This window comes from Schistocerca cancellata, chromosome 3 (assembly GCF_023864275.1).
Source record: "Schistocerca cancellata isolate TAMUIC-IGC-003103 chromosome 3, iqSchCanc2.1, whole genome shotgun sequence".
NCBI classification, from domain to species: domain Eukaryota; kingdom Metazoa; phylum Arthropoda; class Insecta; order Orthoptera; family Acrididae; genus Schistocerca; species Schistocerca cancellata.
Genome location: NC_064628.1, coordinates 505,134,954 through 505,161,456, shown reverse-complemented (window position 1 = coordinate 505,161,456; position 26,503 = coordinate 505,134,954). Strand labels below are relative to the sequence as shown.

At 41.9% G+C, this 26,503-nt stretch overlaps 1 protein-coding gene across 1 annotated transcript in view; it reads left to right on the top strand.

Moving 5' to 3' along the window:
- The window catches only part of LOC126176756 (serine/threonine-protein kinase 32A), a 558,947-nt gene that overhangs the window by 463,577 nt on the left and 68,867 nt on the right, over positions 1-26,503 (top strand). The window contains exon 6 of the mRNA XM_049923925.1: positions 8,385-8,474. Coding sequence (XP_049779882.1) covers positions 8,385-8,474 — 90 coding nt within the window. The remainder of the gene's footprint in view (positions 1-8,384; positions 8,475-26,503) is intronic.

Here is a 26,503-nt window from a genome sequence, read left to right as displayed (position 1 = left end):
TATGAACAATTCGAGTGAATACGTCGGCCTCCCTGGTCACCCGATATGAATTCCATCGAACATTTATAGGACACTATAGACAGATCAGTTGAAGCACAAAATCCTGCACCCTTAACAGTTTCGAAATTATGGACGGCTATAAAGATAGCATGGTTCAGTATTTACTGATGGGACTTCCAACGACGTATTGGGTCCGTTCTACATCGAGATGCTGCAGTACGCCGGAAATAAGGTGGCCAGCACGGTATTAGGAGGTGTCCTATGACTTTTGTCACCTTAGTGCAAATGCCATAGGGGATAATGTTTTAAGTTTCTTGAGTCTCTTTGCAGCTGATTCCTTTGGATGCAGAGAAGTCGTAACGTAGAAAATTTGAGCCAATTGCAGGAATCCCTTGACTGCTGGGATTGGCATTTAATTTCAACATAAACAAATGTAACTTACTGTGTATAAATAGACAGAAATATCCAGTATTTTATGATAACACCACCGCATATCAATCAAACTGAGCAATCACAGCCATAAATGTCTGATAGAATGCGTAAAGAGCGATTTAAATGACCACGTAAAACTTACTGCATGGGGGCAGACCCGTAGCAGATTGTATTGATGGAGGGAATAGACAATACCCAAAGAATATTAGCACGTTACGGCACAGTTTCGTTTATTAAACTTGAAAGCGTCACAGATGTGTGTTTCCAACTCAGCTTCAAGAGAGGGGTTGTGTGTCACTTATTGTTTGCTGTTAAAATTCAGAGAACGGACATTCCTAGAAGAGTCAACGAATATACTGCTGTCACAGGAAAGGGGGAAATGACAGTGGCGCACAAGTACCCTCCGCCGCCTACGATAAGATAGCTTGCAGAATATAGATGAATCAACAATGTAGGTAAATATAGATTTCTATTTAACGTAAAGATGTCATGTTATGTTGTACATAGACACAATTAACAGAGACTTTCATATAAGCTTTCCGGCCACAGCCTTCGTCACAAAAAGAGAACACACACACACCATTAATTCACACAAGTAAGCACACCTCATGCACGTACGTCTGCCAACTCAGGCAGTTGCTGAAGTTGGAGGACATGGCTTATTTCAACTGGGCGCTCTCTCCAGTGTCATGAGTGTTCATGTTATTAAATTTAGTTATTGCGTTACTTCTCAGGAAATAGTTGATTACCTCTTCTGATACACATAGTTGAATCACGGTCGCCTTTAAAGAAATAATTTTCTGTTTACCGCAATGCCTGTTAAGGATAGTTGACTGTTTCACTTCGCAGCTATAAACTCGTAGGTCTTTAGAGATAATTCTGCTAAAATTCTTTTAGGGATTACTTAAATACATCTTCGACTTGTATACTACTTCTAAATTTTGTGTAGAATGTTTATTACACACATTTAGCTTTTTCCTCACACAGAGCTGCAGTCCAACATTCACCGCCAGGCACACGTCACCGACTGCCCTCTCCGCCACTCCTTACAACCGTGCGCTGTCACAGGAGCGTGAAGTCTTATCACCCTAAAAACTCTGGAAGACCAAAGGCGTCAAAGTCGCTGGAAATGAACTGCTAGGTCGATCGTTATTAGGGATTTGGACAACGATACCATTACACACTTCTGTCATGGCTTTCCACTCTTACCGCTGTTGTACATGTCACTTGAATTGAGAGCCATTGACCAACTGCCAGACGCCGTCGACCGATACCTGCCCGCCATTTGCCCACACTTGACCAGTCTGCAAGTATTGTGGTTGGTAGCTAAGCAGTCAAAGTTTACGATAACTCGCCAGTGCCCTCACTCTCTCACGGACTGCAGCAGCACTGTATTAAAGTTGTAAAACTACCAGAGTCTATGGAAATGGAAATGAGCGTTCGCGTCATTGGCCACGAGGCCCCTTACGGCGCAGGTCGGGCCGCGTGGTGCAGGCCTTATTACATTCGACGCCCCATTGGGCGACCTGCACTCTGGATGGGGAGGAAATGATGATGAAGACGACACAACCCCCACTCCCTGAGCGGAGAAAATCCCCGACCCAGCCGGGAATAGAATCCGGGCCCCTTAGGACGGCAGCTGTCACGCTGACCGTTCAGCTTTCGGGGCGGACACCAAAGGCTATCATAAGTATAGACTACGGTCGTTACCCTAATAGTCTTGGTCAATTCATGACGTACAGCATTACCTGATTGTTAAGCATGTGGCACACCTTCTTGGCGTTACTTCAAATGGATCGTTTTGTTTAGGTATGCGATAAGTGTCTTGCAAGATTCCCCTGGAAACTTGAGGTGGTGAACCATCTAGCAACTTATTGAGGATATGTATAGGACCACATAACCTAAGGAACATTTTCGATCTGCGTGTTTAACCTCCTGTCTATTACTTACAAATAAACAGTCTTTATAGCAAACTTGAAATTCTCAATGTTTAATTCATGATTTATTCAGAAATTGAGATCCGTAACGTAAAACAGAGGAATATTGTAGAAGAAATAAAAAAAATATTCATCCCATAGTGCTAAAGAAGGATATTTCCTCAAATATGGGTGAAATTAAAAAAAAAAGAAACACGGGACAAAAATATAACAAACAGCGCTTCAACACTTCGTCGAACTTATATAAACATGTTTCTATTAGTCATAAAAATCTTCCGCATTTGTTGTTGTTGTTGTGGTCTTCAGTCCAGAGACTGGTTTGATGCAGCTCTCCATGCTACTCTATTCTGTGCAAGCTTCTTCATCTCCCAGTACCTACTGCAACCTACATCCTTCTGAATCTGTTTAGTGTATTCATCTCTTCGTCTCCCTCTAAGAATTTTATCCTCCGCGTTGTCCTCCAATACTAAATTGGTGATCCCTCGATGCCTCAGAATATGTCCTACCAACCGATCCCTTCTTCTAGTCAAGTTGTACCACAAATTTCTCTTCTCTACAATTCTATTCAATACCCCCTCAATAGTTATGTGATCTACCCATCTAACCTTCTGCATTCTTCTGTAGCACCACATTTCGAAAGCTTCTATTCTCTTTTTGTCTAAACTATTTATCGTCCACGTTTCACTTCCATACATGGCTACACTCCATACAAATATTTTCAGAAGCGTCTTCCTGACACTTAAATCTATAAGCGATGTTAACAAATTTCTCTGCTTCAGAAACGCTTCCCTTGCCATTGACAGTCTACATTTAATATCCTCTTTACTTCGACCATCATCTGTTATTTTGCTCTCCAAATAGTAAAACTCCTTTACTACTTTAAGTGTCTCATTTCCTAATCTAATTCCCTCAGCATCACCCGACCTAATTCGATTACATTCCATTATCCTCGCTTTGCTTTTGTTGATGTTCATGTTCTATCCTTCTTTCAAGACACTGTCCATTCCGCTCAGCTGCTCTTCCAGGTCCTTTGCAGTCTCTGACAGAATTACAATGTCATCGGCGAGACTCAATGTTTTAATTTCTCCTCCATGGATTTTAATTCCTACTACAAATTTTTCTTTTGTTTCCTTTACTGCTTGCTCAATATACAGATTGAATAACATCCGGGAGAGGCTACAACCCTATCTCACTCCCTTCCCAACCACTGCTTTCCTTTCATGCCCTTCGACTCTTATATCTGCCATCTGGTTTCTGTACAAATTGTAAATAGCCTTTCGCTCCCTGTATTTTACCCCTGCCACCTTCAGAATTTGAAACAGAGCATTCTAGTCAACATTGTCAAAAGCTTTCTCTAAGTCTACAAATGCTAGAAACGTAGGTTTGCCTTTCCTTAATCTATTTTTTTAAGAAAAGTCGTAGAGTCAGTATTGCCTCAAGTGTTCCAACATTTCTACGGAATCCAAACTGATCTTCCCCGAGGTCGGCTTCTACCAGTTTTTCCATTCGTCTGTAAAGAATTCGTGTTAGTATTTTGCAGCCGTATGTTATTAAACTGATAGTTCGGTAATTTTCACATCTGTCAACACCTGCTTTCTTCGGGATTGGAGTTATTATATTCTTTTTGAAGTCTGAGGGCATTTCGCCTGTCTCATACATCTTGCTCACCAGATGGTAGTAGATCAAATTGAATGTTGTCTACTCACGGGGCCTTGTTTCGATTTAGGTCTTTCAGTGCTTTGTCAAACTCTTCACACAGTATCATATCTCCCATTTCATCTTCATCTCTATCCTCTTCCATTTCCATAATATTGTCCTCAAGAACATGGCCCTTGTATAGATCCTCTATATACTCTTTCCACCTTTCTGCTTTCGCTTCTTTGCTTGGAACTGGGTTTCCATCTGAGCTCTTGATATTCATGCAAGTGTTTCTCTTTTCTCCAAAGGTCTCTTTAATTTTCTTGTAGGCAGTTTCTATCTTACCTCTAGTGATATATATACCTACATCCTTACATTTATCCTCTAGCCATTCCTGCTTAGCTATTTTGCACTTCCTGTCGACCTCATTCTCGAGACGTTTGTATTCCTTTTTGCCTGCTTCATTTACTGCCCTTTTGTATTTTCTCCTTTCATCACTTAAATTGAGTATCACTTCTGTTACCCAAGGATTTCTATTAGCACTCCTCTTTTTACCTACTTGATCCTCTGCTGCCTTCACCGTTTCGTCTGTCAAAGCTACCCATTCTTCTTCTACCGTATTTCTTTCCGCCATTCTTGTCAATAGTTCCCTAATGTTCTCCCTGAAGCTTTCTACAACCATCTTCTCAAATTACCACCTATTGCAGTTTCTTTAGATTTAATCTACAGTTCATAACCAATAGATTGTGGTCAGAGTCCACATCTGCCTCTGGACATGTCTTACAATTTAAAACCTGGTTCCTAAATCTCTGTCTGACCATTATATAATCTACTTGAAACCTGTCAGTATCTCCAGGCTTCTTCCATGTATAAAACCTTCGTTTATGATTCTTGAACCAAGTGTTAGATATGATTAAGTTAAACTCTGTGCAAAATTCTACCAGGCCGCTACCTCATTCCATCCTCACCCCCATTCCATATTCACCTACTACGTTTCCTTCTCTTCCTTTTCCTACTATCGAATTCCAGTCACCCATGACTATTAAATTTTCGTCTCCCTTCACTATCTGAATAACTTCTTTTACCTCATCATACGTTTCATCAATCTCTTCATTATCTGCGGTGCTAGTCGGCATGTAAACTTGTACTAATGTGGTAGGCATGGGCTTCGTATCTATCCTTGCCACAATAATGCGTTCATTATGCTGTTTATTGTAGCTTACCCGCATTCCTATTTTTTATTCATTATTAAACCTACTCTTGCATTACCCCTATGTGATTTTGTATTTATAATCCTGTATTCACCTGACCAGAAGTCTTGTTCCTCCTGCCACCGAACTTCACTAATTCCCACTATATCTAACGTTAACCTGTCCATTTCCCTTTTTACATTTTCTAACGTACCAACCCGATTAAGGGATCTGACATTCCACGCTCCGACCCGTAGAACGCCAGTTGTCTTTCTCCTGATAACAACGTCCTCCTGAGTAGTCTCCGCCCGGAGATCCGAATGGGGACTATTTTACCTCCGGAATATTTTACCCTAGAGGATATGCGATGTGCTCCCCAAATTGTGATTGGCCCCCTTTTGTCTTTTGATGATCTTCTTCGTCTGTTTGTAAACAGTCTTTACGCCGTGTTTGCGCAACATACGACCAACTCTACGAATGTGTGGCTCGCTGGCGGTACATGATATTTTTTTTTTTTTTTAACATGTCACTTCGCTGGAAGCTAGGTATCATGCTACTTCTTGGCAATTGTGGGGAAGCCATTGTTTCTCATAAAGCACATGTTACCCGTTGATTCGGAGCTGTTGCGGCCCACATATTTGTCTTGTGGGCGTCGCGAGCTTGTTATGTTTATGTTGGCTCGGGTGGTGACTGGAAAGTTTGTGGAGCTATCGGTCGGTGAATGTCGATTTTCGATATATGCTGCGGCATAAGTTCTCACCATTTTATGTAACCAGAGCCACTGCGTATATTGTGTAGAGAGGAAAATAGCATGAATGGGATAAGAAGTTACACACAGTTTCATTTGTTCTAGTGTACGGCCTTTTCTCTTGTCTTGAACGTTATGCGTGGCAGACACATACTAAAGAAAGCACTCTTTACTACAGACATCATGTTATTTGCAGCCTCAGACATGTGTTCTAGAAGTAATGTTTTTGCATTAATTGACTGTTCCGTTTGTTCTTCTTAGAATATTTTACTGATTGAGAATGGAAATAAGTTTCACTGTTGTAATAATCTACAGTATTTATCTTTTTACAAACCAGTTTTCGTCTGTTACACTAAATATTCTAGTCGTTTATAATATTAAACCTTTTAAGGGTAAGGTTGTTTTATTTATTCACTTCCCTAAAGCCAAATCACCAAATTTTTCTATATGTTGTTGTTTCTATATATGTTGTTCAACTTTGTCCGAACAGTTGTCGTAATTAGTCATACTGCTATCAATCTAAACATTTTTCAATGAATTTTTACCGAAAAAGCCTTATCATTTTATTCCCCAGTCAAATATTAGCATTCATCACCTTTGGAAACCAAATAGGATACTCTGTAGTTGTACTGATATCAAACGTTTGATACCATAAATATTTCACAGTACAAACATTTAGCTTTATATCTATGTTGCTGCTGAATTTGTTACGTTAATTGCAAAATCTAGAAACAGGTAACAGAGTTAACATAAAGTTTTTTGGAAGTATTTATGGCTGGTTTCGTTCTTCACCAATAATAACCTCATAGTTTTCTGCTATAAACAATATAAAACTAAACAAGAATGTTTTCATTGGAATATCTGCAATAATTGAAACTGATTCCATAAGTATGTGTACTGCTATTATTGTTGTTTATTCCTCATGATATTAAGGTTGTTTGTCGTCTCAAAATAAATTAATAATTATTTACCAGAGTTTTACGGAGTCGCTTTTTCCGTCACACTCAAATGTTTTCCAACGTGTCACTTCGCTGGAAGCTAGGTTTCACGCCACTTTTTGGCAATTGTGGGAAAGAAACGATCGTAGTTCCGACACACGTCTTTAACACTTTTTGTGTATTAAATTGTTCAGTGCTTGCGTTGAGTCCGCTTTCTCACTTCAGTATCACAACGAGGTGAATATGAATGGATAAACTGGTGTGGAACGTGCTGCTATAATAGTATACTCGTCGCCTTCATTAAATAAACGTTTCGAGGTACTGACTGCAGAAACTGTCAACTTGTATTTGGTGGAGTACTGTGTCCAAAGGGCAGTAAAAGGAGGCGAATCAGAGCAGAGCAATGGAAGGGGGACAATAGTGGCGCGACAAAGCCCTTGGGCGTGAGAGAGGGAGATCGATCTGGATCATTGGCTGTGTCGGCGCGCAACATATCGGGGCAGAGAGACCACACCGGGCCCGGGTTTCTCCTATTCTGGTATATCCCTTTTGTACTGTTTCAAGGGAGACACTTTTAAAAACGCAGCGCATCAAAACCAGACAAGTGACAAATTGTTGTTATGATTAGTGAGTGTGTATCATTCGTAACTTTAGCTAAGTCCAACAGTGGGAACGACAAAGAAAATTCTTTTAGATCGCTACTTCGTCTGAAATGTGGGCACAATATCTTTTCACGTAAATTTGGTCAAGAACTATCAATTATGTGTGGTAGTACCGCAGGTGATAATCATTAGCATAGCGATCAAAGATGGTACTATACCGCCTCACAACAATTAGCGCTACGCTCTGTATGCAGCTAAACAGACTTCAAATATTGGTACATTCTAATTTAATGACCTAGTTCACTATTTAATTAATATTAATAGGTTTAGATTGTTTTCAGATTAAGGCACTTATTGTTTTCCTTCATTCGGAAACATATCGATTAATTGGCGGTGACTTACTTCCGTCGTAATTTTTGAAATTCAAAGATATTAAACTTTGTCCGCAGCTCGTGGTCGTGCGGTAGCGTTCTCGCTTCCCACGCCTGGGTTCCCGGGTTCGATTCCCGGCGGGGTCAGGGATTTTCTCTGCCTCGTGATGACTGGGTGTTGTGTGCTGTCCTTAGGTTAGTTAGGTTTAAGTAGTTCTAAGTTCTAGGGGACTGATGACCGTAGATGTTAAGTCCCATAGTGCTCAGAGCCATTTGAACCATTTTGAACGGGTTCCTCCAACTGAATATTTCCTTGAATTTGTCTGATCTGAAACAAAACAGTTAACCATCAAAGTATTGAAATATTAACAAACATCGTTTGCCGAATGTGAGCGAGCTTCCCAAATCACATCAAAAGCTCACAAGAACATACTGTAAGGGAATAACATGAGTGAATTGAACCTGTATTCGTGTAACACTGTCATAATCTTATTACTAAGGTGGACTTTCTTTGTGTTTGTGTTGCAGGTCACGCCCATCTGACGGACTTCAACATCGCCACCGTCCTCGAGCCTGGCCAGTTGGCGACATCCATGTCGGGCACCAAGCCGTACATGGGTTAGTAGGCCGTTGATGTGCGTTTGCGGATGCGTGCATGTGGGTGTGCATGTGCAAAGATATGAGTAAAGGAAGAGACTGGTGGGCGTGTGAGAGTGTGGCATATACCGCATGAACCTGAGCATCCTACATGTCAACAAGGTCGTGTCTAGGCCGAAGTTGCTCAGTTAAAGTCTGGGTCGTAATCAAGCCCCATAATCCGATTGCTAGGACCAATGACAGGTGAAGGTTATGTGGACATTCTCCCATAGCGTCTGTATCTATTTTGACATTAGAGTACCCTGATGAAAAAGTCATGTCATGCGACAGGTAACTGCTCTTTGGTTAGAAGCATGAGACCTGAACAGCAGTCTAGAGAATAATTCACGACCATTCCTTGGCCGACAAGATCACCGACTAAGTTGTCAGTGTAATATAAATCGTTAGATTCCCAGTCTTTTATTGTAGAAAGCAAAATGAGATAGTTCCAGAAGAAACTGACATATTCAACGTAACTAACAACAAATATTTTAATTGCTATGTCGTATCCACGAGGTTTTACGTGGCATTACAGTTTTTTTTTAAGTCGTATGAACTGATGAAATGTAATTAGTATCTGAAGGAATAAAAATGGTTGAAATAGCTCTGAGCACTATGCGACTTAACTGCTGAGGTCATCAGTCGCCTAGAACTTAGAACTAATTAAACCTAACTAACCTAAGAACATCACACACATCCATGATCGAGGCAGGATTCGAACCTGCGACCGTAGCGTTCGCTCGGCTCCAGACTGTAGCGCCTAGAACCGCACGGCCACTCCGGCCGGCTTTGAAGGAATAGTTCTCGTAACTGTGACAACAACGCCTCAGCTGTTAACGTAGTAAATAGGTGCTTCTGAGGAATCTGATATACTGTACGGTATTATATCGTCAACTGTAAACGTTCCCAAACTCCATTACATAATTACGTGGAAAAGGCATATTTGTGAGAAATTTCGAACGTTTCCAAAGATTTCCATACTTTATAGGTGTTTTGTATCACCTATTTCGTAATGAATCGGTGTTTGTGGTTAACACTTACTGTAAATAAGTAAGATATAGTGCCACTTTATTTCTCTCCTTTAATTGGTGTGTATATTGCCTGCGCGTATCGTAAGTTAGCGCTACTGTCGAATTTTCGTAGTGACCATAACCTGAGAAACGTTTCAGAGAAGCACTAAAACTTGGACCAATTTTTCTGTTGTCGTAGTAAATGTCTCGTTAGTTGCAAAAGGCTACTGGGAATAGCGTACTTGCAGCATATCAGACGCATAAATTAAAAGAAAGTCAACAAGCTTAGTATAAAGTTATTTGTTCCCTGTTCTGAATAACACTGCAGCAGGCGTAAGTTTCTTTTTTTACTTCTCCGTAAAATATTGCACCGGACATAAGGTAGCCCCACTCCGTTTGCTTTTTTCTGGCAAGGGATGACTTGGTTCTGTGCGCAAACAGCTATTATATCTCCCTGACTACTCTAAAGTGATTATAAGCTGCTGCGAGTGGGTGAGTTGAGAGGGCTACCAACAGCTGTGTACCAGAAATACCAAATGTACTTCAAATACCACCATCATCTGTGGATACTGTCTCGCCTGTAGGAAATACAGAACCCATCATTACACGTTTACTTTACTGTGAGTGGCGTGTAAATGGTAGGTCTAAGCGTCCTGTACAGAGGAGACAGAGATCAAGGAGAACGCAGGATGCTGCACCCATCCAGCTAACAGGTTTTACATCTACAACTACATGGATACCCTGCAAATCACACTTAAGTGCTTCGCAGAGGGTTCATCGAAACACTTTCACAATAATTCTGTATTATTCCAATCTCGAGCAACGCCCGGAGAAAACGACCACCTATATCTTCCAATGCGAGCTCTGAGTTCCCTTATTTTGTTATGATGATCGTTTCTCCCTACGCAGGTCGACGTCAACAAAATATTTTTACACTCTGAGGAGAAAGCTGGTGATTGAGATTTCATGAGAACATTCCGCTTCAACCAAAAACCCCGTTGATTTAATCATGTGCACCCCAAATCCCGTATATGTTACTGACACTTTCTCCCCTATTCCGCGGCAATACAAAACGTGCTGCTTTTCTTTGAATTTTTCGACGTACTCCTTTTATCCTATCTGATAAGAATTCCAGACCGCGTAGCAGCACTCCAAAACAGGACTGACAAGCATAAAGTGGACAGTCTATTTAGTAGATATGTTACATTTTCTATGTGTTGTGTTGATAAAACGCAGTCTTTTATTTTTCTTTGCTTTCCCCACAGCATCTTCTATGTGTTCTTTCTAGTTTAAGTTGTTCATAATTGTAATTCCTAGGTATTTAGTAGAATTTACGGCCTTTAGATTTCACTGATTTATCGTGTAACAGAAGTTTAATGGATTCCATTTAGCACTCATGTGGATGACCTCACACTTTTCATTATTTAACCTCAACTGCCAATTATATCTCGTACACATATCGTTTCCAAATCGTTTTGCGATTTGTTTTGATACTCTACTGACTTTACTAGACCATAAACGATAGTATCATCTGCAAGAAACCTGAGACGGCTGCTGAGATATTCTCCTAAATCCTTTATATAGATAAAAAAACAGCAGAGGCCTATAACACTACCTTTGGGAACGCCAGAAATCACTTCTGTTTCACTCGATGACTTTCCGCCAGTTACTGCGAACTGTGATCTCTCTGACAGGAAAACACGAATCCATTCACATAACTGAGGCGATATTCCATAAGCACACAATTGCACTACAAGCCGTTTGTGTGGTAGAGTGTCAAAAGCCTTCTGGAAATCTACAAACACAGAATCAATTTGAAATCCCTTATCATTAGCAGTCAACACTTGGTGTGAGTTAAGAGCTAGTTGTGTTTCACAAGGGCGATGTTTTCTAAATCCTTGGTTGAAATGGCTCTGAGCACTAAGGGACTTAACATCTGTGGACATCAGTCCCCTAGAACTTAGAACTACTTAAACCTAACTAACCTAAGGACATCACACACATTCATGCCCGAGGCAGGCTTCGAACCTGCGACCGTAGCGGTCACGCGGTTGCAGACTGAAGCGCCTAGAACCGCACGGCCACACCGGCTGGCTCTAAATCCCTGTTGACTGTGTGTCAAGGTGCTGTATTTAACTGAAACCGAAATAGGCCAATATACTCGCTTCACCCCTTGGGAAATCTGCTGTGTCCTGTGTCAAGCGGAAACGAACACGAAGGGCCTATCCCTTTGTGTTCGCCGTCCCTTGATGCAGGTCTTGTAATCGGTGTAATCCAAACACACGGCGAATAATGGTACCCCTTAGAGAAATGGCAGCAAGGGATGGGGAGGGACATCAGATTTACTCAGTGTATATGCTTGAGGGTATCATTCAGGATGTCGAAAACTCTATTACGGCAGCCATTGGGGGAACAGGGGCCACCAGTTGGAAATTGTTGCGCTGTTTGGAACAAACGGTACCAAGAATCTGGGCTCTGAGGTCATACTTGGATCATACTGGCAACTAGCAAAGGAGGTTAAGAATACCAGCGTTGCTCATGGAGGTTAGGAAAGCTCACAGTTTGGAAATATTCTCCCCAAAACAGATCTTGAACCATGATTCTGAGTCGAGAGGAAGGCTAAACAGAGACTATGAAGGTTCTGTGACAAGCTAGGCTTTGACTTACTTGATTTGCACCATAGGGCTGACAGTTGCAGGATTTACATCTCCATCCACATATATACTCCTCAAGCCCCCATACGGTGCATGGCGGAGGGTACATAATGAGTTATGACAGCAAACCTATAGTTCTGTACTGACAGGTTACTCTGTAACTGCAATATATGATCTGAAGATGGGCAGCTAGCATGAAACCGGTTATTGAAAATAAAAAATAGCGATCAAAGACTGAAATGCAATATTTTTATTCAAAGAATGATCGCGGCAATCCCAGTAAGACAATCATGTATAGTTTCGATAAACCTTCCCGTATACCACAACGTGATGAACAAATAGCCATAAACTGCGTCTCACACACTGCGCCAAGTCACTGATGTGTATGGAGAACAATAGCGGCCTATAACACTTCTCTGGGACACTCCTCACGATACCGTCTTGTCTCGTGAACACTTGCTGTACACGACATCTACTGATTCTATTACTTAAAAAGTATTCGAACAACTCATATATTTGGGAACGTAATCCAGATGCTCGGATCTTCGTCAACAGTTTGCAGTGGGGCACTGTGCCAAATGCTTTTCGGAAATCTAGGAATATGCAATTTGCCTGTTGCCCTCCACTCACGGTTTGTAGGATACTCTGTGAGAAACGGGCAAACTGAGTGTCACACGATCGATGTTAGCTAAATCTGTGTTAATTCATGGGCAGAAGCTTATCTGTCGCACGGATATTTATTGTATTCGAACTCAGAATGTATTCAAGAATTCTGCAGCAGACCGATGTTAATGATACTGATCTGTAATTTTCCGGCTCAGTTCTTTTACCTTTCATATGTACAAGAGTCACCTGCGCTTTCTCCATTTGCTTGGGACCTCGCTCTGAGCGATGAGCGAAATAGAGGCAAGCTATGCAAGCGGCCAGTCCTGCAGAGTACTTTGTCTAAAACCGAATAGGGATTTCATCTGACTTTGTAACTCATCCGTTTTCAACTCTATCAGTTGCTTTTTCTGCGCCACCGATGCCTATTTATACTTCCTCTGTGGGGGAGGCTGAGTGTTGTTCAAACGACGGTTTGTTTATGTTTCTACGATTCTCCATTATGAATGGTTTCTTAAATTTGAAATTTAAAACTTCAGATTTCCTCTTCTATTACTACCCTCGACTGGTCGACGAGTAACAGGGTAGAAGACAACGACTAGCTTAGTGATTTTACGTATGGCCATAATTTTCTTGCGCTCTCGCAAGGTCAAGATGGCAGTGGAAGTTGTACGCTTCGGGCATTGATCCTCCTACTGACACACGGATCTCCACTAACTTCTGCCTGTCGACATTTGCGCGTTCATTTTTGAACAGAGAGTGCAACACTCTCTTTCCTCAGCATTTTCTGAATTTCAATATTGAACCACAGAGACTCTTTTTCCACCCTTAAGCCACTTATCTGGCATATTCGTCACCAGAGGGCAATTCACACTTTGCTTAAACTTTGCATGATACTCGAGCCAGACGATATCCATTCATTGCGTAAATGGGATGCTAACAATTCTTATCTGCTTTTACTAGCATGAATACGATCCTGGATTTCTTGATCGATGTATTAACTGTAGCAACTATCGTCGCTATGATGAAACCATGATCACTAACCAAATGTTCAAATGTGTGTGAATTACAGTGGGACCAAACTGATGAGGTCATAGGTCCATTGACTTACACACTACTTAAGCTAACTTACGATAGCGACAACACACACACCCATGCCCGATGGAGGACTCGAAACTCCGGCGGGAGTGGCCGCCCGCTCCGTGGCGGATCACTAATCCCTGTCTCTATATTGACACCGTCAATAAGGTCGGGCTTGTTTGTAGCTAGAAGGTCTAATATATTTCCACTGCGTGTGGGTTGTCTAACTAGCTGTACAAGGAGGCTTTCGAAAAGTGTTCAAAAGTACTTCACAAGACTGTATCCGTACCACGTGTAGTGAATCCGTAGTTACCCCAGTCTATACACGGTAGATTCAACTCGCCTCCAGCTTATGCTGCACGATCGGAGTACTTCCGCGCTACTGGCCGTGGAGTTTTCTTGAATGATTTTACAACGGTTTTGGTGGAATCAAGTGGCTGGCAAAAACATCGAATAATTAACTAGAGCTGACCTAGACCTCATACTCGGTAACAAATAACTCAAATTCGACTTCGATTGACACAATATCGTGTCGTCAGCAATAAACAGTCCTCCCTCCTATGGCGACTTTCCGATAGATTTCCCAAGCCTCTAGAAATATTTCGAAACTTTCTAATTCCGTTATCGGCCAGCTGCGGTTCAAATAATGATTTCAGAGCAACAACTTCCCTGGAGGGCAATAAGTTCAGGAACTTTGTTACGAATACTTCGACAATTTACGTTAAAATTCTGACGGCCGAAGTATCTCTATTTTGGTCGTAGTCAGATTTTTCACTTTGCAAATCGATTGGCGAGCGAAGAGAAATTCAAACTATGCCTCTCCTAAAAAACCCCCATCTGCAGCCCGAGTAGCCGGTTCTTTGTGTGGTGACAGCTGACCTATATAAAGAAATCCTACAACAATCGACCCCATATTTAAAGTCCAGAAATCTGCAGCCGCAATCATCACAGAGTCGACGGAGCCTGTGGCTGGGACCCTCAACTCGGCTCCGAACCAAAGAACCTCGATCAACTCTTGGTACGATGCTACAAATTGCAAGCTTTTCTTGCACCCCACGAGTGAAGCCAGCAATCATGGCCACTTTCACAAGCCAGCCGTAGAAACTGAGGGTGGCATCAGCAAAGTGCCAGAGGCCAGTGGTGTCTACACGAACAAAAATTTGCCTCGCCCTGTACGAGCGAAGTCCTTTGATTTGCAGGCAAATCGAGGGTCTCAACCACGTACACATCTCAACAGAGGCCACCCAGTAGACATACCGAGTGCACACTGGAATTCTTTCCAGTCATAGACGCTATTTCTCTAAGAGGCTCCACAATGTGCCTAACATTAGAACTCCCAGTAGCTACCAAAAGCCTCCAGCCGTGTGCCTGATAGTACGCTCCTGAAGGGACGGCAAACTGTGCACCTACAGAGCGAGTGGGCGAGGCCAAGCGATCAGCCTCGACGGTGGCTCTCCGCCATGAGCGACACGGCCGCCTAAACCGCCATTCACCCTGCAGGGAGGACGGATGCCCCCCTTGTCGGATACGCTCGAAGGTGTCCCGACAGCAGAGCCCGTGGGCGAAACAAACGACACCTGTGGTGTTCCGTGCGGCACGCCAGTTTCTCCTCTGCCGCCACACCCCGAGGCAACAGCTTGCAGACGGCTGACCGTGGCGATAAGCGTTTTCAGCTGCTGATGAACTGCAGCCAGCTTCTTGCGCTTCTAAACACGAAACGCCCACACTCTATCCATCCTACTACCACTAGCTTAAGAACTGAACTATGGAACAAAACAGAAAAAGCTAAGAATGTAATTTCAAAAGGTTCCTGGTGTTTTACCAATGAAGGCTAATGACTGATCGAGCTGTAATAAGTGATTACTAGCCAAACGAAACAAACAGATGACCACTGCCCTGCAGAAAGAGTGAATGTACACGTTAGTGTTACTAAAATGGATGAATACACCTCTCAAATACAAAAAGTACCCAGTGAATTTAAGAATTAAACAAAACCATTAACCAATAATTGCGAAGTATTTAATTAAACTATGAAAACAAACAGAGAAGCTACGTATGTGACTTACTGGTCTCCTGCAGTTTCACCAGCGAAAGCTGACGGCCTAAATGGGTCAGGTGTGAACTACACGTCAGAGGCATAGAGATTAGGCGTCCCTCCATGCGATGAAGTAACGATAGCTGTAGGAAACACGGAAGACACGGTGTAAGATCCAAATCAATACTCCTTCCCCCTAGCCGTAGGTGAGAATGTTAAAATCCTGGAGATTAACTGCCGAAGCATCCGCAGCAAAGTGTTAGAGTTTGAAGCGTTCCAAAAAATCAATGCAGCTCACGTAATACTAGAAAGCACAAAGATCTAATTAAAACCTTAAGTTGACAGAAGTGAGATCTTTGCGAAAAATTTAAGTATATACCAAAAGCATAGGGAAATGGGAAGTGAGGTGGTGTATTTGTTGCAAACAGACAAGAAACTATAATCCATCGAGATGGATACTGAAACTGCATATAAGTCCCCCAGGAGACATCAAATACATTACATCTAATGGCAACATCGGTCCTGACCTGTTTAAGGATGTCTAATTCAAAACTGGTATCAGCGCCCGTGAGGCAGTTATAGCAATAATGAATACGAAAGTAAGAAGGTCAATTAAAACATGTAGAAAGATATATACTTTCATATATCCTTCTGACGTCGTCAGCTTGGAGGCGATCAGTAGTTTTATGAGCAATGAATAAATTTCAATCCACGTTCACGCCATTAGACAGTCTCCTCCTTCAGTACAGTAGATCCGATGAAGAGAACAGAGGACTGCCGAAACCGGTCATCTATATGAATAAATAATTTTAGCGATCTTGGTAGTTGAAAATCTGTCCAGTGTTCATAAACGTGTTCGGTACACAAGATAAAGAATCAGAAGTGTGATATCTCACTGACGAACCTGAAACTCTTAGCTCTGGGCAGAAGAGTGTAGAAGAACTATGGGTCAATTTTGAAACAATAGTTGACCATGCACTGGATAGATACGTGGTCTGTAGAACACTTCACGGTGGAGGAGATCCTTCATGGTATGCAATCGCTGTAAAGAAACTTCTAAAGACATAGAGCTCCACATAATGGGTATAAAACTAAGAATACGGCTATAGATACATAGATGCTGAAGGAAACGTGTTTGGTGGTCGAAAGAGCATTGCATGAAGGCTTTGACTGCTCTAGCAGAAATTGACGAAAAATCTTTCACAAAACCCAAAAAAATTATGATCGCATGTAAAGGCTGTCAGTGGCACCATAATTAGTGTCTGGACAGTTATAGACGAGACTGGATCTGAAACTGAGGGTAGCAAAGCAATAACAGAAAAGCTTAAGTCTGTTTCCAGATGTTCCTTTACACAAAAAAAAATCAGGAGTATTGCCTCAATTGAAGCCACTAGAACTGAAAAGATGAGTGAAATAGATACTAATGTCAGTGGCGTTCAGACACAGCTGGAATCGCTAAAAGGTACAGCGCACGATGGAAAGCCTATCCCGCTCTGTAACCAATTTGCGGCTGATTCATCCGTCGTAGATCCCCCGAACAGAAACAAGAAGGGTAGCAGAAGTGATCCACAAAACTATCGTCCAGTATCCTTGACATCCTTTTATTGTAGAATATACTCTGAGCACAAACATAAATGAGGTATCTCGAACAGAACGACTTCCTCCTGGACACAAGCATGGATTTCGGAAACATAGATCATATAAAAACCAACTTGCACTTTTCTCACACGACATCTTGAAAGTCTTGGTTCAAGGCAGTCAGGTAGGTGCAGTATTTCTCGATTTCCAAAAAGCAGTTGACTCAATGCTACATCTACACTCACTATCCAAAGAGTGATCGTAAGTGGTATCGGGCTAAATTTGTGAATGGACTGAAGATATCTTGGTAGGGAGGACGCAGCGTGTTATCTTGTTTGGAGAATCATCGACAGATGTAGAAGTAGCTTTGGGTGTACCCCAGAGAACTGTATTGTGACCATTGCTGTCCATGTTCTACATTAATGGCTTTGAGGACAATATTAATAGCACCGTAATCTCAAACTTTTTACACATGACGCATTTGTCTGTAACAAAGTACAGTCTGATCGAAGCTACACAAATGTTAAGTCAGACATCGATAAGATTTAAAAGTGGTAGAAAGATTCACAATTTGCTTTAAATGTTCAGAAATTTAAAACTGTGCTCTTCACAAACCTAAAAAACATAGTACAATATGAATATATTATCTGTGAGCCAAAGCTGTAATCGTTAAAGTCATAACAATACGTGGATGTAACACTTAGTAGGGTCATGAAATGGGACGATCATACAGGATCAGTCTTGGGCAAAGCAGGCTCAGATTTTGGTTTACTGGCAGAATACTAGGGAAATGCAATCGTTCCACAAAGGAGATTTCTTATAAATCACTTGTGCGACTCATCCTAGAATACTGCTCAAGTGTGTGAGACCCGTGCCAAATAGGACTAACACGAGATACTTAACGTGTACAGAGAAGGGCAGGGCAATGGTCACAGGTTGGTTTGACGCGCGGGAGAATGGTCGCAGTCGTTTAAAGAACTGAACTGGTAGACTCTTGAATGTAGGCGGATACTATCCTGCGAAAGTATACTAAGTAATTTTCAAGAACCGCGTTTCAATTGTGACCCTAGTAATATACTACAACCCTACAAAAATGGTTCAAATGGCTCTGAGCACTATGGGACTTAACATCTATGGTCATCAGTCCCCTAGGACTTAGAACTACTTAAACCTAACTAACCTAAGGACATCACACAACACAGAGTCATCACGAGGCAGAGAAAATCCCTGACCCCGCTACAACCCTACAAATAAATCCCATAGGTATCTTGAGGATAAGATTAGATTACTTACAGCATACACCGAGGCAGTTACACAGTCATTCTTCTCGCACTCGATGCGTGAATGCAACGGGAAAATAGCCTTAATCACGTGTACAATGGGACGTATCGTTTTCCAAGCACTTCACAGCGCCTCACAGAGTATTGATTTAGATGTAGATTTAGTAGCGGGATCCCATAGCGTTGCGTTTGACCGCTCAAGCATTCTTGAATAATCAGTTCGTACACGTTTTGTAAGTCACTCGCACTCTGTTGTATGACCACTTGTCGATGTCGTTTTGGCGGCTTTAAATTTGTCTTGAGTGTACCTTACGGTACACCAAATAGCCGTTATTGCGAAAAAAGTTCTTTGCCGTACAAATTTAGTTTTTGCAGCTCCAGTTTCCTGTTGTTATATAGATCTAGTGGGAGAGGGAATGCGACTAGGGCGGGTATATAACGCCGTACTGGAAGCTGCTTTACTCTTCGAGAGTGTGACGAGTGACGAATACTCGTGGAGTGGTGGAATGTAACGCTGTTGCTATGGTTATTGTTGTCGTTGTTGTTGTGATCGTCACAGTCGTTGGTGGCGATGATGATGATGATGATGATGATGATGATGATGATGATTATGACGAGAGCGGCGAGAGGGTGAAATCTGATATCCACTAACCGTACACATATTTCGAATATCACCAGAGAAGCTACTTAACTTATCCTTCCCATTTATTATATGTCACATGCCATTCCTCAGAGAGGAATTTAGCCCAGTGTACAGCGTAAAGCAGCAAGATATAAATACCGATTCCTGCACCTAAATTAATATTACGCATTCGCTGTTTTCGATGTTGCTCACGCTGTCAGTCATTTGCATTGTTTATTCCAAGCAATTTATAGTTTATTCTTTGTATGCCGTTTGAAAGATTTTGCAGTGACATGACTTCCCAAAGGTTGTACATGGTTCACGAAATAGCCCTTGTACACGTGTCTGTTACAACACAACGTGCCAAGCGACAATTATTACAGATCAACATCAATTTGCGGTAAGCAGAATAGCAGAATAATGTTCTCCATTAAATTACACGTTGCTGGAGGAGCATTACTTAGCACACTGACTTACAACTAACGTGCACGCCTGACACATTTACGGTAAAACAAGATGAGAAATCACAACAATACACAATTCACAATTAACTGACGGAAACAAGAGAGAACATAGCTCTACCCAGTGGCAACTAACGAGTCCAATCTACCACTGCTGAAGTCATGCTTACTATATTCTTATTGGACGTTGGGCTCCCTTTTTCAGTGACGTGGATTTACAGAACTTGAAACTTTTTCTGCTTAAGTCAGACAATTCAGACACGATAATTCTGGAGGACGTTCTGCTGACCAGAAAAATACAAAAGTGTAGAATGTAAATAATGTCGCCCCACGGTTTGAGAAGTACAGTATGATAGAAAAACTGTTACTCAACCCTTTGTAGGCGTCTGCATTCCATTTCAGACAAATTAGAACAACAGTATAGCGCAATAATGGTTTTTTTTACGTGGATGGTTAGAATGGACTGAAAGAACGTATAAAGAGGAAATAGTGAAACAGTGTAATCACAATTTCAATTACTTTCGCTTAAACCTCACCTAAGTTCTCGAAATGGTGCCCATGATTCTTGAATTTCATCAACATGTGTTATCAGTATATCAAAACGCTGTATGACTCGTATTTTCGTGATCATTTACCTTTGAAGAAGACTGGGAAGTTGCTCAGTCAATCGACCGTTTCAATTATAAATGTTTATACCTGGTGAAATATAGTATAAACAAAGAATACAGTGTTTAATGATTATCTTGTTGTGAAATGCAGAATCCAGGTAAAGCTTATATTACGTGACTTTTTCTGAGCTCATGCCAATCATACAAACGGCAACAACACGAAGTGGGACAACAGGGTGCGTGGGCCAGTGTGGCCGAGCGGTTCTAGGCGCTTCAGTCTGGATCCGCGCGACCGCTAAGGTCGCAGGTTCGCATCCTACCTCGGGCATGGATGTGTGTGATGTCCTTAGGTTAGTTAGGTTAAAGTAGTTCTAAGTTCTAGGAGACTGATGACCTCAGATGTTAAGTCCCATAGTGCTCAGAGCCATTTGAACCATTTGAACAACAGGGTGCACAACAAGTTTTGCCAGGACCAAGAAAGCAGGATCCTGTTATGGTATTTCCGAAGAAGATAAATGTTAACAGAGCGTGTCAGTATGCGTTCACACTTGGTTTAACTACTGATGTGTAGCAAAAGAAGTTGCTGCACAAAGTTACTTATCTTCTTCTAGAGCACGACTATAGCGCGCCGTCTTTTAGGCTCCCGTCAGTTACACGAATTCAATCCTTACTGTCTTTTAAGGGGATGGATGCATATTTTCAAAGTTATTTTGATGTCTCGAGTTGCACAATCCATTCTGTACATAAAAAGAAAAGATCATTAGGCGGCTACCGAGGTAGATAACAGATTTGACAGGTTTATCAGAACCACAGCTATTGCGACTCGAGAATTTAGTCTGTTATGAATACGTTGTCTTTCTGTGTTGCTGTTATTCGTCGTTCATCGTAAATTCAACTCTAATGTAAACCAGCACCTGCTCAGCACGTTCAGAGGCGGGTAGTCACTTAAGTGCACGTCCACCAGACGTTGCGACTCAACTGGAAATTGGCTCTGCTTCTTCACAAATTATTTCATTGTTTAATGGGTATGACAGTGTTTGGCTGCCTTACAAGATTTTTACCGATCAAATACTGGTGTTCTGGTGCACGACTGATACGATAAGATAATGCCATAGCAGCAGCCTAACGCCTACCTGGTTGTGGTGCGAAGGGGGCGGGGGTCAGCGCAGGAGCATTTTAAGCCCCACGTCCCCTTTGTACGGGAGTGGTCGCAAACGGCCCTGCAACAGTGAACGAGAATTCTCTCAGATGTCAACGACAGGTGAGTCCGGGCCAGTAGTATGCGGTCGTGTTTAGTTCGCATTAGCTTATGTTCAATAGTGTTCCACTGGTTGTGGTTGCTTTAGCGAGTCATCAAAGGAAATACAGGTCCTCTCGGCTTCGGCGCTAACAGTACAGATAGCTTTCGTCTCCCGTCCGGTCTAGTTTGCTTTTTGTTGATGTGAGTTGCGTGAGCGATAAAATGGCGAGAAGAGAAGTAATGTTGCCGATAGAGGAATATCAGCAAATGCCTGAGCCTTTAAAGAGTCGAAATCCCAAGTGTAAAACTGCTTGAAACGTCTGATTAATTAAAAGTGAGTTTATGTGTTAACCATTTAGGTGAGGAGGAGTTTAGATAGGATTTGAAATCATAGTTAAAGGTTGTTGTCACTCGCTAACTGCTCTCATCATGAAACACTGGGTGAGTATAGTCTGGGTAATTTCGGCTCCGTTTTTCCCAGAAGCTACTTTTTACGCAACCTATTGTTTCTGATGTCATTTCTTCTGAGCTATGTGTCGTACAATGATATAGTTTGGCAGGTACATTCAGTGGTATATGTGTATACTGTCTGTAAAATGTGTTACGAGTGGAATTATTACTAATGAAGTAATAGATGAAAGAGCTTAAAGAAGCTTTTGATTCTTGTAAATCCGCTTTCTCTCCCAAACACCACACTAATTAGCTTGCGATCGCAAGTTTAGAACAAAGTAATAGGCCCATTTGTCCAGTTGTTAATGGAATTGATAGCCCTTGGTGTTTAATGTGCTTTAAGTTGCAACCATCTTCACCCCCTTCCTTTAAACGCACGCGCACACACACACACACACACACACACACATGTCCGAGGGAGGATTCGTACCTCCGACGAAGGGAGCAGCGCGAATCGTGGCAAGGCTGTGACACACGCATTATTTAACTAAGTTAATACGTTCGGTCGATGACTCCGTTTACTGAAGGCTGATAATGTTTATCATATAAGTAACATGGTTTCAATAAATTTTAAATTCTAAGAAAAAATTATTTTTACTCCGACATTGCATTGGCATAACGTTACCCACTTTGGGTATACTGCATTTGTCATGTATTCTATACATAAATTTTATGAATTCCGATGCAATTTTATATATCCTTTTGGCCTTCTGTTTCATCTTCTATCACGTCATCAAACAAGTCCACCCTCTTATAGAGCATATCCAGACACTCTGGGATGATAATGGCATTGAAACAGAGGATGACACGCGTAAAGCTGAAATACTAAACACGTTTTTGCGAAGCTGTTTCACAGAGGAAGACCGCAGTGCAGTTCCTTCTCTAAATCCTCGCACAAAGGAAAAAATGGCTGACATCGAAATAAGTGTCCAAGGAATAGAAAAGCATCAGAAATCACTCAACAGAGGAAAGTCCACTGGACCTGACGGGATACCGATTCGATTCTACACAAAGTACGCGAAAGAACTTGCCCCCCCCCCCTTCTAAGAGCCGTATACCGCAAGTCTCTAGAGGAAAGGAAGGTTCCAAATGATTGGAAAAGAGCACAGGTAGTTCCAGTTTTCAAGAAGGGTCGTCGGGCAGACGCGCAAAACTATAGGCCTATATCTATGACATCGATCTGTTGTAGAATTTTAGAACATGTTTTTTGCTCGCGTATCATGTCATTTCTGGAAACCTAGAATCTACTCTGTAGGAATCAACATGGATTCCGGAAACAGCGATCGTATGTGACCCAACTCGCTTTATTTGTTCATGAAACCCAGAAAATATTAGATACAGGCTCCCAGGTAGATGCCATTTTCCTTGACTTCCGAAAGGCGTTCGATACAGTTCCGCACTGTCGCCTGATAAACAAAGCAAGAGCCTACGGAATATCATACCATCTGTGTGGCTGGATTAAAGAGTTCTTAGCAAACAGAACACAGCATATTGTTCTCAATGGAGAGACGTCTACAGACGTTAAGATAACCTCTGGCGTGCCACAGGGGAGTGTTCCATTGCTTTTCACAATACACATAAATGACCTAGTAGATAGTGTCGGAAGTTCCATGCGGCTTTTCGCGGATGATGCTGTGGTATACAGAGAAGGTGCAGCATTAGAAAATTGCAGCGAAATTAAGGAAGATTTGTAGCGGATAGGCACTTGGTGCAGGGAGTGACAATTGATCCTTAACATAGACAAATGTAATATATTGCGAATACATAGAAAGAAGGATCATTTATTGTATGATAGTAGCGGAACAAACACTGGTAGCAGTTAGTTCTGTAAAACATCTGGGAGTATGCGTACGGAACGATTTGAAGAGGAATGCTCATATAAAATTAATTGTTGGTAAGGCGGGTGCCAGACTGAGATTCATTGGGAGAGTCCTTAGAAAATGTAGTCCATCAACAAAAGAGGTTGCTTACAATACACTCGTTCGACCTATACTTGAGTATTGCTCATCAGTGTGGGACCCGTACCAGGTCGGGTTGACAGAGGAGATAGAGAAGATCCAAAGAAGAGCGGCGCGTTTCGTCACAGGGTTATTTTGTATGCATGATAGCGTTACGGAGATGTTTAGCAAACTCAAGTGGCAGACTCTGCAAGAGAGACGTTCAGCATCGCGGTGTAGCTTGCTGTCCAAGTTTCGAGAGGGTGCGTTTCTGGATGAGGTATCGAATATATTGCTTCCCCCCTACGAATGTAAAATTAGAGAGATTCGAGCGTGCACGAAGGCTTTCCGGCAGTCGTTCTTCCCACGAACCATACGCGACTGGAACAGGAAAGGGAGGTAATGACAGTGGCACGTAAAGTACCCTCCGCCACACACGTTGGGTGGCTTGCTGAGTATAAATGTAGATGTAGATGTAGGCCTTCAGTGCACTCTTTCCACCTATTCGCTCTCACCTCTGAATTTGACAGTGGAATTCCAATTGCACTCCGAATGTTACGGCCCTTGATTTTAATTTCACCGATGGTTGTACTGACTTTTCTACATGCTGCGTCAGTCCTTCCGACAAATTTTCTTTTCAATTTCTTCATGATTTTCGTGTAGGCATTTCGCCTTAGTTCCCCTGCACTTCATATTTACTTCATTCTTAAGTGATTTGTATTGCTGGATTCCTTAATTTTCCTGTACATTTTTGTACTTCCTTTCGTCGATCACATGAACTATTTCTCGTATTATCCATGGTTACCTTCCCTGTGCCTACGTTTTTCCTTACAATTTTTGTGACTGTCTTTTCTAGAGACGTCCATTCCTCTTCCACTGAGCTGCCTACTTAGCTATTCATTATCGCATTATCTATAGTCTCAGAGAACCTCAAGAGTATCTCTTCATACCTCTGGACTTCCGTATCCATCTTCTTTGCATATTGATTCTTTCTGACAACTCCCTTAAATTTCATCCTACTGCTGGGTTCGCCTTACAGTCCAACATCTGATTCTGCTATCTCTGCCTGATCATGCAGTAATCTAAAGTAATCTTCCTATATCTCCTGTTGTATTCCAAGTATACTTCCTCCTCTTGTGCTTCTTGAAGAGAGTGTTTACTATTACTAACTGAAATTTACTGCAGTACTCAGTTAGTCACTCTCCTGCCTAATTCCTAGTACCAAGCCCATACTGTGCCGCAGCCCTTTCTTCTGCTCCTTCCCTCATAACTGCATTCCAGTTCCCCATGAATATTAGATTTTAATCCCCCTGTATGAACTGAATTACCTGTTCAGTTTCCTCAAATACTTTCTCTACTTTTTCATCTTCTGCTTGCAACATCGGTATGTATACCTGAATTATTGCAGGCGATGTTGGTTTGTTGTCAAATCTGGCCGGCCGCTGTGACAGAGTGGTTCTAGGCGCTTCACTCCGGAACCGCGCTGCTGCTACGGTTGCAAGTTCGAACCCTGCCTCGGAAATGGATGTGTTTGATGTCCTTAGGTTAGTTAGGTTTAAGTGGTTCTAAGTCTAGGGGACTGATGACCTCAGATGTTAAGTCCCATAGTGCTTAGAGCCATATGAACCATTTGATGTAAAATCTGATGAGAACAATCCTATCACTCAACTGTTCACAGAAACTCACTCTGCCCTATCTTCCTAGTCATAACGACTTCTACTCCCGTTAAAGTATATTGTGCTGCTGTTGGTATTACCCTATACTCTTCTGATCGGAAATCCTCGTAATCTCTCCATTTCAGTTCACTGACATCCACTATATCTAGTTGAGCCTTAGTATTTCCGTTTTAAGATTTTCTAGCTTCCCTACCACGTTCACATTTCTGACATTTCATGGCCCGACTCATAGAGCGTTATCCTTTCATTGGTTATTCGGTCTCTTTCCACGCTCATCTCCTCCTTGGCAGTTCCCTCCCTGAGATTCGAAAAAGGTATCAGTCCGAAATCTTTTGTCAGTGGAGAGATCATCATGACACTTTTTCAGGTACAGGCTGCATGTCTTATGGATACACATTGTGTCGTTTCCATTTCTTCTGTATTCTCGTGTCATTTATCACTGCTGATTCTTCGGCCTTCTAGGGTCAGCTTACCATCCAAAGGCAAAGCCATTGGCAGAACGAGAGTGACTTCTTATGCCATTGGTTTTACAAAATCTTACAAACTACATTTTGGGCGTGCTGTGTAATAACATCCACATATCCAGTCTACATTGCTGATTGTGAATGTGTTCTGTATCAGATTTTTTGTCGATTTTTAATTAAAGTTCAATTAAAAAGCATTTCGCTGTTTAATTAATTGTTCTACAAAACATGTATCTCAATCAAAAAGCATCGCTGATTGCTACAGATCGAGTGCTTCATCTCTTTCGTACCTTAAATAATATAAAAATTATTA